This window comes from Bubalus kerabau, chromosome 1, assembly GCF_029407905.1.
Source record: "Bubalus kerabau isolate K-KA32 ecotype Philippines breed swamp buffalo chromosome 1, PCC_UOA_SB_1v2, whole genome shotgun sequence".
Lineage (NCBI taxonomy): Eukaryota > Metazoa > Chordata > Mammalia > Artiodactyla > Bovidae > Bubalus > Bubalus kerabau.
Genome location: NC_073624.1, coordinates 127,657,366 through 127,673,217, shown reverse-complemented (window position 1 = coordinate 127,673,217; position 15,852 = coordinate 127,657,366). Strand labels below are relative to the sequence as shown.

Here is a 15,852-nt window from a genome sequence, read left to right as displayed (position 1 = left end):
AAGAAATCATAAATCTCTATATTAAGCAAGTCTGTATCAAGTTTCCTGTTAAGGCTAAAAATTCTTAACAGTTTGATGAAGTATTTCTCAACTGATCAAAAAATAAGCTAAACTATTATATTTTAATATTTTATTCAAAGAGTTCAGTTTTAAACATCTATAAGATATCCATCAACTTCAAGTGGCAAAAGAAACAAAAATATGTAATAAAACTATTTCAGTATCTTTGAATAGGGAAACCAAAAATACATACTACCACCAGAATAAACAACAAACAAACCTAGTCTATTAGGCATGTATATATTTTATTTTCCTTTAGGTGATAATTTTTGGAAAATTACACTTTCCAAGAATAAGCCCTTGCAAACAGAGCTGCTAATCTTTCCAAAAATAAAATCCAATATCTAGACTCTCAAAACTCACAAAACCAAAAGGAAATGTCTAGTTGTCAGCCAACAGTGCCATGCTCAAGTCAATTTCACACCACAGGGAATAATCTACAGCTAACTTTAGTAGGCAAACTCCAATTCTAAATATTACTAGTGAGGCTGCTTCTATTACTAGTGATACTACTTGTTATTCCCAACTGTGTTGACAATTGTCTTATTGCTGAATTGTATGTGATAAATCTTCTTTGGCAACTTTTTATGTATCAATTAACACAACTGGACAACTATAAAGATTTGGGTTAACTTAATATTTCAAAGATTTCAAAACTTCATTATAATATTTAGATGTAATTTCTTATAGATGTTAGAATAGGAAAGCCTCCAAACATGCCTAATGAAATATAATAACAAGAAAAATTACTAAATAATCATTAGCTTTTCAGTTGTGTGTGCAATTATATAATTCAATTCAAATATTAGTGGCAATATTACAATGTTAGTGCCAATTCTCTATCAGACTTTCTGTGATAAAGGACAAAAATTAAATATAGAAACTAACATCTGGGTACCTGTCAATTTTTCTGGAAGGCTGTTTCATATGGATTCAAAATGACCTAAAATTAGCCAGAATATAGTATGAATTCTCACTACAATACCTCATAGAATTAAAGTACATTAATAATAATTTTAATTTTTATTCTATGGAATCAGCCTATTTTGGAGGCTTGGCACAATATTACCAAGAAATTTAAATAGGAAACTCAAGTCCAGATGTGTAACTAAGAAATCTTTCTATATATTAAAAAAATCACCAACTTAAACTATAAATGTCTTCCACTAAACATTACCACTCCAAAATTCACACAAAGTAAATTAAAACAGGTATGGCAGAAAGTGCACTCTGAAGCATGTTCACATTTAACAAAGATAAATGACGAAGTTTAGCCAACAAAAATTCAAATAGGCATATATGCAAACACATCTGTATGCAAATTTTCATGAGTAAGATATAAGAAATGATTCATTTTGGTAATTTTATGTACAGCCTGTATACAATTTAAAACAAGTACAACTGAAAACATTTCTAAAGCCACAATAAAGTCAAATGATATACTAAATAACAGTCTTACAAATTGGTCTCTCTTAGGAGTTCTTAAGAGAAAAACAACTGAGTAATATTATCCTAAGAAATGCCCTCCTCTTGATCAATCATTTCTGTCTTAACTGAAAAGACATCTGCCAGCATATGTTTTGGAATTTCTGAACCTCTGACTTTCAAGGCATAACAAGCATTCTCCACTTTGGCTAGACTTTGTTTCAAAGTATACAGCTTCTTTGAAACCTCATAAGGTCCAGTATTGCCAATGAATGAAAACCCATCATAAACCTGACGTAAAAACTGGCTCACTTCAAAGGGAGTGTCAATGTCCCCATTCCCGACACTGTTAATACACATTCGCATCAACTCTCCAGTTAAATCAGCCACTCCCAGAAGGTAATCAACAGGCGTGATTCTCAGTCTCCAAGTTCCGCACTGCTTATCCTGTGCATCAGAGGAAGGCTGGTAAAAAAAAATAAACACACACACACACAAAGAAAATACACTGTGAAAAAGAGTGACTATGTATACATATAAGGTACAAAATCAACAGCAAGTCAATCGTACTAATCTTCTCTAAATAAAATGATCCATTTTGTTAAATGACCATTCAAGATGTTACAAGAAGAACTCATGCCCTCAGCAAGGAGTTGAATTTACGACTTCAAGATAATTCTGAAATCTAATATTGTATCATTATAAAATCAACCATTTCCAACTTCACTTGACATATAAAATAAAGATATTCTTAAGGCCTAATGACTTCATCACATGACAATGGCTTACATATTTAAATGGCAAATCATAAAGCCCTCCAGGTTTATGATCCAGTCATGATTTTCTCAGTCACTTAGTCCCTTTCTGGCCTCTCTTCTGTCCCCACTCAGCACTGACCATCATGATTTAACACTAACACTCTCTTGCTATATCCTCCTCAGTTTCTTCAGACTCCTATTTTTCTACTGCACCTGCCCAGCAAAAACACACCCTGAATCAGTATTAAAAACTATTCTTGTTAGTGCTTTATTCAAGTACTGAGTACCACTAGACTAAAAAATAATAATAATGATCACAACTGTATAGCGTTTGTACCACTACAAATTACTCACCAATCCTTTTACTTATTTCTTAGATGGTTCTCGCTCGTCTCTTTGAACACTATTCCAAACCTTCACTACTTTTCTCCTCAGCCCCTTACTCGATCCCAAACCTCTTCACTCTCAGTAAACAATCTTGCCTACTTTCACTGGCCTGGTTATTTGCCAGATCCCCTGGCAAAAGCTCACTCAATTACCTTATCCCTAAAAACAAAATAAAACAAAACAAAAAAACTTATTTATGTCCACATCCATCTTTACCTTCTATCCTTCAGTCTCAGATGATGAGTTGTCCCTCCTCTTGTTTGAGGTTAACTCTTCCAAATGACCTTGACCCATCTCCTCCCACCTCTTCCAGGACCTTGCTTCATAAGGTGTATGCCCTTGGGCAAGTTATTTCATCTCTCTAAACCTCAGTTTCCTCATCTGTAAAATGGGATAACAGTACCTACCTCAGAGGTTTATTTTTAAGGATGAGATAACATTTACCAAGTTCTTGGCATAATGCCCAACACAAAGTAAATACTCAATAAATGTTAGCTGCTATCACCATTACCGTCACCACACCAATCTCCTCTCTCCACATCAACTTCTCTCTAATGGATTCTTTCTGAAAGAGGCGATGTCTGAACTGTTATTAAAAGTCTGATGAGACTTAGGTGGGTTGCAATTATACTGAAGGACATTTCAGGCAGAGGGAACTGCAATAGCATGCAGATGAGAACTGTGCTGTGTACATGAGGAACGAGTGAGGTATTCCTTTAGAGTAAAATTTAAAGTAAGAAGTAGTATGGGATGAGTCTAGAAAGACAGAACAAGGGATAGAGCAAGGGGAGAAAGCCACGATAAGAAATTAGAACTTCACCTACAGGTAATAGAGACACTGAGAATTAAGTGAGCAAATGACAGAGTCAAATTTAGGTCTTATAGATGATTCTGGTTGCTTTGTATCCAGGACATGACTCCTAACACTGTTGGACTTTTCAGACATCATATGTTCCAATCTTCTCAATATGGAGTATAAGACATGAGATCCCAGAAACACTGCAGGTAATATCACTAGTTAATGGTTAGAACTGGGTAAGTATCCAAAGTCAGCTCCCCAAATATAGTCTGACCTGCTATATTTCATTTCCATTAACTGTTAAGAGAACTGACATCTTTTTGGAAAGCATAGATTATGGTGGGAGTGGTGGGGGGGTGGGGAAGCGGCTGGCGTTTTTATAAGTCATTTATACAAATAATTTTTGCTTAAGAAAACATTACTGTTCTTTGTTTCCATCATTAGGAGTTCCCTGAATATAATTAAAAAGTTGATTTTGAAGAAAAAAGCATGTTAAGAAAATCAACAAACTGTCAAGGAAATAAATTCTGCTTTACTGATAATATATATTAGAAACCAGGGAAAATAAAATTACTTAAAAATGCAATTTTTCACAATGGGCTTGAAGTATTTAGGGGAAAAATATCAGGATACCTATAACTTAAACTAACTGAGCAAAAAACATTTAGATGAAGCAAATAAGGCAAAATATTAACAATTATTGAACCCAGATAGTGGGTATATGGGTGTTCATGTATGACTATTCTCTCCACTTTTCTTGTGCATTTGAATTTTTCATAAGAAGTTTTAAAGAATTAAATGGTTTGACACTACTCTCAATATGTAAGTCAGAGCAAAATACCTTCCCCTATTGGATTTCCAGAATTTTCAGCACCAAAATGAATCTCTAGCACTAAAAGGAAATATTATTTATGAACGTGGTCTTAACATTTTGAGAAGACACATGTGTATGATTATGACATCCTAATCTTAGAATAATTTACTACATAAATCCTCAGAATAGAGCATTTACTCCCATTTCTCTTTACTTTCTTGCCCTCATACTTCCATTCTGAATTACAGAGAAGCGAAAGGAAAGTATGGTAACTTGCCTAATATATTTAAGAAGCAGGGTCACATAGGCTCCCCTTACTTCTTTCTGTAATTCAATCTTTACTAAATGAACTAAAAATATGAAAGAATTTTACTTCTCAAGATGAATTTCCTCAATAAAATTCACATAATTTTTAAAACTGAGAAAATATATGGTTTCCCTGAAGTAAGCTATACCTGTCATGCCGAATTACCTCACTTTTCATTATTAATATTTTATTAACATTCAAGAAAATATGATTTCCATACCTTCTTCCACTTTTTGCCTACTTGACAGATTTTTTAAAAATAATAATGAAAGAAAAACTGATGAAAAATAAAGAAAAGAAAAAAACTGCTTAATTGTACCTTTAAGTGTATTAATATCTTAGGAGACTATCTAATACTCAAAATTTTATCTCATGGCCTGAATATTATGTCTTGAAACTCAGGGGGGAAAAAACAGTATTTATTTAAAAGATGAATTACACTATTTCAGATACAAGCATTATGAACTCAGTGATTAGATTAACATCTCTCACTATATCATAACAACTTTATACTGGCTCTTATAATGACTACTAACTATTGGGCACCTATGTGGCATGTGCTGTATACTACCTAATTTAAAATCTTTAAACCAAATCCTTTAAAACACTCCTTTGAGGTAGATGCCTGGCACGGGGTCCCTGTGGCACATGAGAAACACTGGAAGAGTGACAGGGACGCTCCTGGCTTTGGATTCAAGACACCTGGTTTCCAAGTTAGCTGTCGCACTTGCTTGACTAGGGCTCAATAAGTTACTTAAACTCTGTGAAAGCCTTTTTGTCAAATGAGGGTAGTAATTCTTACCTCCTAAGTAATAAAAGGATTACATGACATAGTGTTTATAAAGGGCACACGGCAAATACACAGTAAAACTAAAAGTGGACTTAACACAATAACCACTCCATAATGCTTTACATAAAAGGGTACTGTTCCCCCCAACCTACCCACAGTTGTTGAGCCACTAACTAATGTATTTAGAAACACCATTTCCCTAGCTGGGAATCTATGAAATCACACTTTAGAAAGAACAATATGCAATATTCTTTGCATTATAAGCCAATGAATCTCCTACAATCATCACACTGCTGTGTAAATTATGTAATAAATGTGAAATATGATTTTAAATTCTTACAGTCTTATTTTCTTTCCCATTGTCTTCTGTTGAAAAAATCAACTGTTTATTAATTTCATCCATACTGATAAGTGATCGTGTTTTGATGAAGTGTTGAAAAGAGACAGCCTCCACATATTCCTGCAGTCCTGAAAAACCAACAGGAAAATTACTAAGGAACAACCACTAAGTTAGTAAGAAGATCATAGTAAAGAACTTCAAACTAATCATCATCTAGCTCAACAAAAGCTTAACGGTATCTATTCCATCAGCCCGAGATTCGGTTCTGAGAACACACCACCTGGGGCTAGCTGCTGGGGACTAGCACCGCACACAGCACACGTTCCTGGGACTGAACTTAAGGTGGCTCAGACAGAAATGTGTTCAGGGTCTTCCTTGTATTTCATGAGTCCCTTAGTCTTAAAAATCTACTCTCTCCTACAGAGAAATGGCAAAGATTTTCAGAAAAATACTTTTTTAAAGGATTTAAGAAAGGGCTATTACCAAAATTCTGGTAGGCTTTAATAGAACTTATACAGATTAGCCTTTGTTCCCTTAAGCAGCAAAAATAGACAATCACATGAGATAAAATTAAAGATAATTTGGCTCTTCCTTAAAATGTTCCTAGGTCAAAAACCCAAAACACTGTAAATAATGAAGGTTAAAGTGTCAAAATTCAAAATAACATTTTCCTCATACTTCAAATTAAACCCTTTCTGCTTCAGTAGTTGAATTAAAAAAAAAAAAAGCTAATGAGTAATAATACCAGTTGCACCAAATGTAAATCCTACAGAGTCCACTCTGAATTAAAGGTCGAAAAATCAGAGAAGGCAATGGCAAGCCACTCCAGTACTCTTGCCTAGAAAATCCCATGGATGGAGGAGTCTGGTAGGCTGCAGTCCATGGGGTCGCTACGAGTCAGACGCGACTGAGCGACTTCACTTTCACTTTCACACAATGGAGAAGGCAATGGCAACCCACTCCAGTGTTCTTGCCTGGAGAATCCCAGGGACGGCAGAGCCTGGTGGGCTGCCGTCTATGGGGTCGCACAGAGTCGGACACCACTGAAGCAACTTAGCAGCAGCAGCAGCAGCAAAGGTCAAAAATAGTGCTATTTAAAACAACCAAATTCTATAGCCATACTTTTCAGCATTATTTTATGTCTTAATCTATAAGGTAATACTCACAGGGAAAAAAGTGTTTCTTAAAATTATTATCATTACTGCCAGTTTAAGAAACTTGGTCTTCTTTTTGAAGGCTTTATTGTAAAAAATAGGAAGAGGAAAATAAGTTCAGATAAATGTCAGAACCTGGTAGGGTCATCTGCATTTAAGTTCTCTTTCTAACACTTCTCCTGACACAGTCCTGCACTCACATGACCTCCCAGTAGCTAACACTAACAACCAGGCCCGGCGGCAACAGTGTCAGAAGGCTGACCACTGCCGTATCGTCACATCACGTGCCACGCAAAGGGTCAAAGACAAAAAGGAGATAGATGACCTGGTTCTTACAGCAATAAAAGGAAATAACTAAATGAAAATATCCTGACTCATTCTGAACAGCAAATGATGCTGAAGTAAAGTCAGAAAACAGGTGCTGCCAGAGCAAGACACGATAGAGCACTTTGTTCAATAAACCATAACATGCTGCGAAATGAAGCAATACAGTTGAGTTTAACAGAGCAGATAATATCTTTTAACATTTACAATAAAAATACTTTCGTAAAATTTCAGTTTTAGGAATAGGTTAATAAAATCCAGTTTCCTTTCCTAACAACAATCTATATTTCTCATTTCCTTCCAGAAATACTTCAGGCATACAAAAGCAAACAGCAAAACTTAAGAATCACTCATTGCATAACTAAACAGCTTTACCATGATTAGCTCTTACAAATGGGAGCTAAAGAAGATATGTGCACAAAGATTTATGTATAAAAATATCCATTATTACAATCATTATAAACACAAAAATGGAAAAAATTTACAAGATCAATAACAGAAGTGCCACTTCTCAACTTACTGTCTCACAGCTTTATCAATGCACATGATGGAGGTGGACCTCCAAACGGCTCTCTTTTGCCAGCTGGCACACATCAGGCGTGACTGCTAGAGGGCCCTGGAAGGACAGCACAGGAGGAACGAGCTCTGGTTCCCGGTGTGCCCAGTCTGCGGCAGCCGTCTAAGCGTGGGGAGCCAGCGGCTGGAGGCGGGCAGCAGCACCAGGCCTCTCCTTGGGGGCAGGTTCTCTCTGTGACCCAGAGAGCGGTTCCCAGTGAGCCACCTCCATGGGCAAGGAGTCATGGTTCAGCACCTCCCCGTGGAGAGATTGATGCTATCAGCGCAGCATCTCAGCCATCCAATGGCCCATGACTTTAATGGGGTAAGTTGGGGGCAGGGGTGGACTTCACCAGATGTGTTCCTTCCATGGATGTGGATTCCTCCTCTGATTTCCTGTACTCTTTAGAGTTCATGTTTCCTCTTATAAAGAAGTCCCCTATACAGTCAATTCTTTATATTAAACCTTCCCTATTCGTTGGAAAAGACCCTGATGCCAGGAAAGAGTGAGGGCAGGGGAAGGGAGTGACAGGATGAGATGGTTGGATGGACATCTCATCCAACTCAAAGGATGTGAGTTTCAGCAAACTCTGGGAGATAGTGAAGCCCAGGGAAGCCTGGAGTGCTGCAGTCCATGGGGTCACAAAGAGTCGAACACAACTTAGCGACTGAACAACAATGCAGTTTGTTTCCTGTTTGGACACTGATAACTACAATAGGGACTTAAGAAAAATAAATAGTGGTACTATATCTCCTTCACCCCTAGTACACTATAGACAGGTATTCCATTGTAGAAGGCCAGCCAAGGTGCCTGTCCTTAGAATCAAAATGCAATCCTAGCAGGAACCTTAACACAGATGCTCCCTTCCTTATTTGAGGTTTTCCACTTGATGTTCTCTACTGGATGCTGTAAGCATTTGCACTCACTCAGATCTCTCCCATCCATAAGCCATATCTTTCCTCGCAACTATTGCCCGATATCTCTACTCCCCTCCACAGTTAAATTTCTTAATAACCACATCTCACACTTCTCAGCCTACTTCATTCCAGCTTGAGCACATCTCTAGGCCAAAACAGCTCTAACTTAAAATTATGCCAGTTAATGAATCTAATGGACATTTTTTTCAGTCTTAATTATATAGCAGCATTCAGCATTTTGACCACTTTTTCCCTTGCTTCAACAAGCTTCCCATTGGTTCTTTTTATGGCATCTTTTCCTAGTTCCCCTTTTTTCTACCTCTCTGGCCACATCTTCTTAGTCTGTGCCAGTCCTAGGCTCTCAAATTGCCTATGCTAAATCACTTCAGTAGTGTCTGACTCTGTGCGACCCCATAGACAGCAGCCCACCAGGCTCTGCCGTCCCTGGGATTCTCCAGGCAAGAACACTGCAGAGGGCTGCCGTTTCCTTCTCCAACAAATTACCTATACTTGGCTTCAATTAATGCTGCCATCTCCCAACTTTACATCTCTGGTTTAGAATCACATATATCCAAATGCATATTTGACAATCCCATCAGAGGGACCTCAAAAATCAACATAATCAACAATGAATTCACAATATTCCTTCTAAACCTAGCCCTCTTTGTTTTGCCAATTCTAAGAGGATCCTGGCCTTACCGCCATCTATTTTCCCCCCCTTTCTCGTCCATTCTCACACCACAGAGTTTTTAATAGTCTTGTAAATAGTCTTTTTTGCCTATTTAATAACTATAATTAATAACAGCTTAATAATAATGACCACATCACCACCCTGCTTAACGCCTAAATAGCATTCCATGGCTCTTAGAATACAGAGGAAAATCATTAACATGGTTTATAAGCACCTGTTTAATTTCAACCCCCATTTACATCAACTCATGCCATGGGCAGGTAGTTATACATTTATATAGTATATAACTATACTCATGTAGTTATACATTTCAAAGACGGACATGTAAATCCATACAAATCCTTTAACAAAAGTACATTGTTTGAATACACTCTCTGAATTCTCCTACTTCTTCAGTATTTCTAGGCATAATCTTGCCCCAAATTCCTAAAGTTGGCTTACATTTCAGGGCCATGTTGAACAAAAATAGTATTTTAAATGCTGCAAATACAAGCAGCAAAGTTCTTGTCATCTAAGATTCTATCAGTTGAAGGTGGTGCAAGCAAGCTTCCCTGGGGCTTTATGGTTAAGGCTCAATGATTTCATCAAGCAAGCATTATCTCAGTTTAATGGGTATGAGCCAGTGTAAGCCTATAGGTGAAGGATGACTTTATCTGTACACCTATAATCTCAAGCTGATTTGAAAGACAGGGTACAAATTCCAGTGTGTAGTTCAAGGTAGAGGAAATCAGTCAGAAGGGAGTTTATCACTTACACTGAACCAGTCTCTTCTCTGCTCTCTCATGGTAACACTATGTGATGGTTCATCTGGTGCTCAGGCCAAACACCTGTTAAATGTGGGTGTGAAAGTACTTTCAAGATGTGACTAACATTTAAATCAAGACTCTGGGTGAAGCAGATACCCCTCCAAAATGGTGAGGGGTGGGGGTGGAGGGAACACCCATCCAACCTGCTGAAGACCCTAAGAAAGAAGCATGAGGATTCCCAACTAAGTAATTCTGCCCGAAACTATGGTAGAGAAATGCTGCCTAGGTTTCCAGCTTGCCGATTTCAGATTCAAGACTGCAGCATCAACTCTTTAAAGAAATTCCAGGCTGCTGGCCTGCTCTACAAATTTCATAGTTGCTGCTGCTAAGTCATTTCAGTCATGTCCAACTCTGTGCGACCCCACAGACAGCAGCCCACCAGGCTCCCCTGTCCCTGGGATTCTCCAGGCAAGAACACTGGAGTGGGTTGCCATTTTCTTCGTCAATGCATGAAAGTGAAAGTGAAGTCACTCAGTCGTGTCTGACTCTTAGCAACCCCATGGACTGCAGCCTACCAGGCTCCTCCGTCCATGGGATTTTCCAGGCAAGAGTACTAGAGTGGGTTGCCATTGCCTTCTCCTAATTTCATAGTTGCTAACCCCCAAATCATGTGAGTCAAGCCCTTAAAATAAATTACTACCTACCTGCCCCATCCCCCTACCTCATAAGTCCTATTGATTCTGCTTCCCTGGAGAATTCTGGGAATTGTGTGTCTGGTGAGATAGAATGCTCACATAACTAAGTGTGCACATAACTTATGCACATATTTCTGTCTTCTCTCCTTGACTCTGTGCTAGATTTTCTTCAGTTTCTCACCCACACTGTGCCCTCTCTGACTTCAGGGGATTTTGTATGCTGCTCCCTCAGCCTTCATTCCATTCTCTCCTCTTTTTCAACCTGATGAATTACTAATCCTTTCACGTCCCATCAAATAGCACCTCTGAAGAAACTGCCTGATGCCACCACATTCTAAGTCAAGGCCTTGTTATATGTTCTCCTAGTGCCATGAGCCCTTCCTTTGTGGCATTAGTCAAAGCTGTAATATTTAAATAACGTAACAATCTTTAACAAATGTCCACTTCCATCCCTTGCTGGAAGGGCAATACCATGACTACCTTGTTCACTACTTACCCTCTGTGCCTGATATAACAGTACAAAAATATGGTTAAATGAGGTAGATTCATTTTTGAAAACCTATTCCATAATTTAAAATTTTAAATGTTTTACAGGGACACTTAATAAATAGGAAAATGTGCATGTCAGAAAAAAGCACAAAATAAATAAAAATTAAAACACAATATTTACACTATGATTATAAAGACAGAAGGAAACAGGAAAAATTTGTGACTCAACGTCACAAGAACTCTTACCACCTTGGCTCTCTAAGTAGGGGGTTTACATCATCCTAGAGGAAATACAGTTACACTGACAGTCTGCTTACAGAGATCACTGGGGGAAATCATGTCCAGGAATTTGATTCTGTTCAAGGGAAGACTGAAATTCCAGGACCTATCTACCACAGTGCTTAAGAACAGCATCCCAGAGTAAATGTCCTTTCACGAATGTTTGGATGTGCAAGGGGAGAAGTGGAGCTCAATTCAGGGCAAGAACCACAGAGGTGAAACAGCCTCCATACATGAAGAGAAATAATTTCAAGTTTCAAAGTTCAGCAGAGGGAGAGGAATAAGAATTTTTAAAAAGAAAAGAAAACAAGCGTGAAAAAGCAAATTAATATTTTTAATACCATTCCTAATACTAAATGAACTTTAAAAAAGATACTAACTACAGGAGAACATATTGGTAGAACATCACTTCTTTATGAATAGAAAAAGATATCTGGCTGAATTCATTAGTTGTAGAATTGTTTTATGCACATGAGCCAATTCAAATCATGAAAATTATTTTAATGATTTTTAAAAATGACTTGTAGTTAATAAAATGAACTAAGTACAACCAACTTCCTGGACTATGTCTCAACTATAAAACAAAAGTACTAGACACCATGATCTTTGTGGTACTTCTCAAATTTAGACTGGTATGAACTATTCTTCCTATTGAAATATCAAAAAAAATTCATCTTAGTGAAACCAAATTATGTGGCAACTGAACAGGAATGCCATTTGCCTCTAGAACAAAGCACTTCCCTGAATGATGTTGCTAAAATTTTGCAATTTTATGAATAAATGCACATAAAAAAATATAATTCACCAAACAGGGTAAAGAACATAAAATTAAACATTTCAACCATTTTTAAGTGTACAGGTATGCTGCATTAAGTGCACTGACTTTGCTCTGCAACCAATTCCCACCACTGGGCATTCCCTGGAGGTGCAGTGGTTAGGATTCCATGTTTTCACTGCTGAGGGCTCAGGTTCGACCTCTGGTCAGTGAATTAAGATACCACAAAGTCACATGGTTTGGCCCCTCAAAACACACACACAAACAAAAACAAAATAATGAATCTCTATGCCCATTAAATGACTTCTCATTCCCTCTCTTTCAGCCTCTAACAACCAGTATTCTACTTTGTCTCTATGAATTCAGCTCCTCTGGGTACCTCGTATAAATGGAATCATATGGTATTTGTCAGACTTTCCTGTTGGCTCAGTAGTAAAGAATCTGCCTGCCAAGGCAGGAGACATAGATTTGATCCCTGGGTCAGGAAGATCCCCTGGAGAAGGAAATCGCTACCCACACTAGTATTCTTGCCTGGGAAATCCTATGGACAGAGGAGCCTGGCAGGCTACAGTTTATGGGGTCACAAAAGCGTTGGACGCGCCTGAGCAGCTAAACAACAAATGGTATTTGTCCCTTTGTAACTGGCTTCTCTCACTGAGCATCTTCATGTGTTGTAGCGTGTGTCAGAATGCCCTTCCTTTCCAATTTATAAGGCCAAACAATACTCTACTGCACGAATATACCAAATTTTATCTATTTACCCATCAATGGACACCTGGGTTGCTTCCGCCTTTCAGGTATGGTGACTAACACTGCTATGATGATGAGTGTACAAATATCTGCTTGATTTCCGCTTCCAGTTCTTTTGAGTATATACTCAGAAGTCTCCAACAAAAATTTTTTTAAATATATAAAAAAACATTGGTAGTGTCTAAGTTTAGTGTCAATGTAAGATAATGTATCTGATAGTTTACACATCCACCTTTTCAAAGCTCACTGTAACTTTACAAGGCTGTATTACTATCCTTATTTTATGGATGAACAAACTGTGGCTAGAAATTCACTCAGACCACTTAAGGAGTAAATTCAAGCCCTTCCCACTTTACCTTATTCAACTCCATGTAAAACATACTCATTTTTTCTCACTTTTTCCCCACTAAACCCCTAGGTCAGTTTTTCTCCATGCTTCGTTTACCTGTTCTCTCATCTCTGATACTATATTCTTTAACGATTCTGTGCTAGTCTGTGCCTATGTTGCTCTCTCTTAAATCTTTTTTACCTGTAAAGAGTTTAAATGTTCTGATACATTCTAATCAAGGTACCACTCATTTCTTCAAACCTACTAAATAAAGCTTATACTTTGATTAAATACTTCAGTAGGCTTTGCATGATCACCTATTTTACACCCTAGAACTATGAAGACAAGAATCATCCCTTTGATACAACTCTGCTCCTTCCTCCATTCCCCATGATAGTACTTCATATACAAAACAGACTTAAATGCTTAGTAAACTGCTTCTAATGCAATTTATAATGACTGTTCCTCCTCAATAGCTTTATGAAACTCAAGTGTTTTGACAAAAATATTGGTATTTGGTATTCAAATGTTTAGAACTATCTAATTGTCCTTTATCTATAGTACTTTGGATATAAGTCCACTAAGAAAGACATATTCTTACAAACTTATAGAGTTTAAACAAATGAAGTTCAGAATTAGAGGGCTTATCTGATTTATTATCATACAGGAAAAAAGGGATATGGAATAAGAGCCCTAAAAATTCATTTGTGGTATTAATCTCTATTAAGGTGGGTGGCTGTCAAATATTACATTTTCAAGTTTATCTAAAGTCATTATTTAAGTTGTCCTTGTGATGTGATTAAGTCACCTCAGAGATAAGGGGACCAACTTCTACTCCATAGAAATTAGGTTTCAATATATACCATAGAGAAAGTTCAAGGACATCTGGCCCCAAACACTGAAAGCATTTTTGGTCACATCTAGGTAAAAGGATGTTTAAACAAGTTATGTTTCAACTTGATGAAAAGGACATCCGCTATTTCCAGTGAATAATCCCCAAGGTGAAAATTTTCAATCTACTGCCATATTCTATCAAACAATGCCTTTCCATTCTGCTTCTGCCTTGGATGAAATCCAATTAGAATTATTTACAAAATCAGCTGCCAGTAAGAGAGAAGTCTGTACATTGCTTTTATGTAATTTGTTATTTTCCATCTTTTTCTATGAGAACATGTACAAGGAAACCCAATGAAAGGCTTCTGATTATTTTTATTTATTCTTATAATATTTAAGCAATATACATTCCACCCAAATCTCCATCAAAAATCATAAAGTAATTTCATCATAACTCAAACTACAAATCTCAACTTTCTTTCCAAGCATCTAGTGTTACAGAATACTGACATTTGACCCAGCAATTCCTCTTGGGTATACGCCCGAGAACTGAAAGCACATGTTCACACAAAGACTTGTACGAACATTCATAACAGTATCATGAACAATAATCATAAGCAGAAACAACCCAAATGTCCAAAAACTAATGAATGGATAAACAAAATGTAGTATATATGCACAATGAAATACTATTCAGCCATAAAAAAGAAAGTGCTGATAGAGGCAATGACATAGATTAACCCTGAAACATTATGCTAAGTGAAGAATTCAGACACAGAAGGCCACACACTGTATGATTCTGTTTCTATGAGATGTCTAGAACAGGCAAATCCATGTAGACAGAAAGCAGATTAGTGCTTGCCTTGGGGTGAGGGAAGGGAGATAGGAAATGACTGCCAATGGGTAAGGGGTGTCCTTTGGGGCTGATGAAAATATTCTGGTATTAGCTAGTGGTGATAGCTGCACAACCTTGTGGTTATGCTCAAGATCACTGAACTGCACAATTTAAAAAGGTTAATTTTATGATACACAAATTATATCTCAATCTTTACAATGGCATTTATAGCTATTTTAAAGAGTACAACCTGAATTTTTTCAAAAGTTACCTTTACCAGATCACTGAAACATTAAAGTAAAATCACATCTAAGGTTGATTCACAGGCCACTCTGCTAAAAAAATGTATTCTCAAACATGTAACTTGTATACAGATAATAAATATGTACTACCAACAGTAAAAGAAATGCAAATCCACTAATTGGGATTTTTGTCTATCTGAGAAAGGCTTTTACTTTAGCACTGAAGAGGGTATGTTGGGCAAATCGGTATTACTGAGTTTTTACCTAAAATGAAAATAAATTTTAGGATTTAGCATACTATTACAGATTAATTCTGCTAAATTCCACAGGGAAGAGAAAGAACTTTTGTTAACAGTTATGTCCAGAGTAAGAAATGCTTTCCACGAACATATACCATTTAATTTTCAAAGCAGTCCATGCAGCAGCTGTTACAGCTCCCCAACAAAGAAGCCCAGGTCACTTTTGCAGCAAAGTCTCTTTCTCTGCTTCACCTCACTGAGTAAATTTTATCTGTTAAAAGCAAACCTGAATGAGCAGAAAAGTTAATAGCAATCTTG

At 37.1% G+C, this 15,852-nt stretch overlaps 1 protein-coding gene across 5 annotated transcripts in view; it reads right to left on the bottom strand.

The window, feature by feature from the left end:
- Window positions 1-286: 286 nt before the first annotated feature.
- Window positions 287-15,852, bottom strand: part of TSNAX (translin associated factor X) — a 37,353-nt gene continuing 21,787 nt past the window's right edge. Inside the window, exons 5-7 of one of the 5 annotated variants that reach the window (XR_008717064.1) lie at window positions 5,681-5,808; window positions 2,847-3,011; window positions 1,813-1,950 (exon numbers count right to left, since the gene is read on the bottom strand). Coding sequence is in view for 4 of the 5 variants with exons in the window: in XM_055588211.1 (XP_055444186.1) it covers window positions 1,573-1,950; window positions 5,681-5,808 (506 nt within the window). In the remaining variant the exon portion in view is untranslated. Of the gene's footprint in view, window positions 1,951-2,846; window positions 3,012-5,680; window positions 5,809-14,054; window positions 15,821-15,852 lie in introns of those variants that run through there. The other 4 variants (XM_055588211.1, XM_055588240.1, XM_055588219.1 and 1 more) reach the window with 4 other exon arrangements.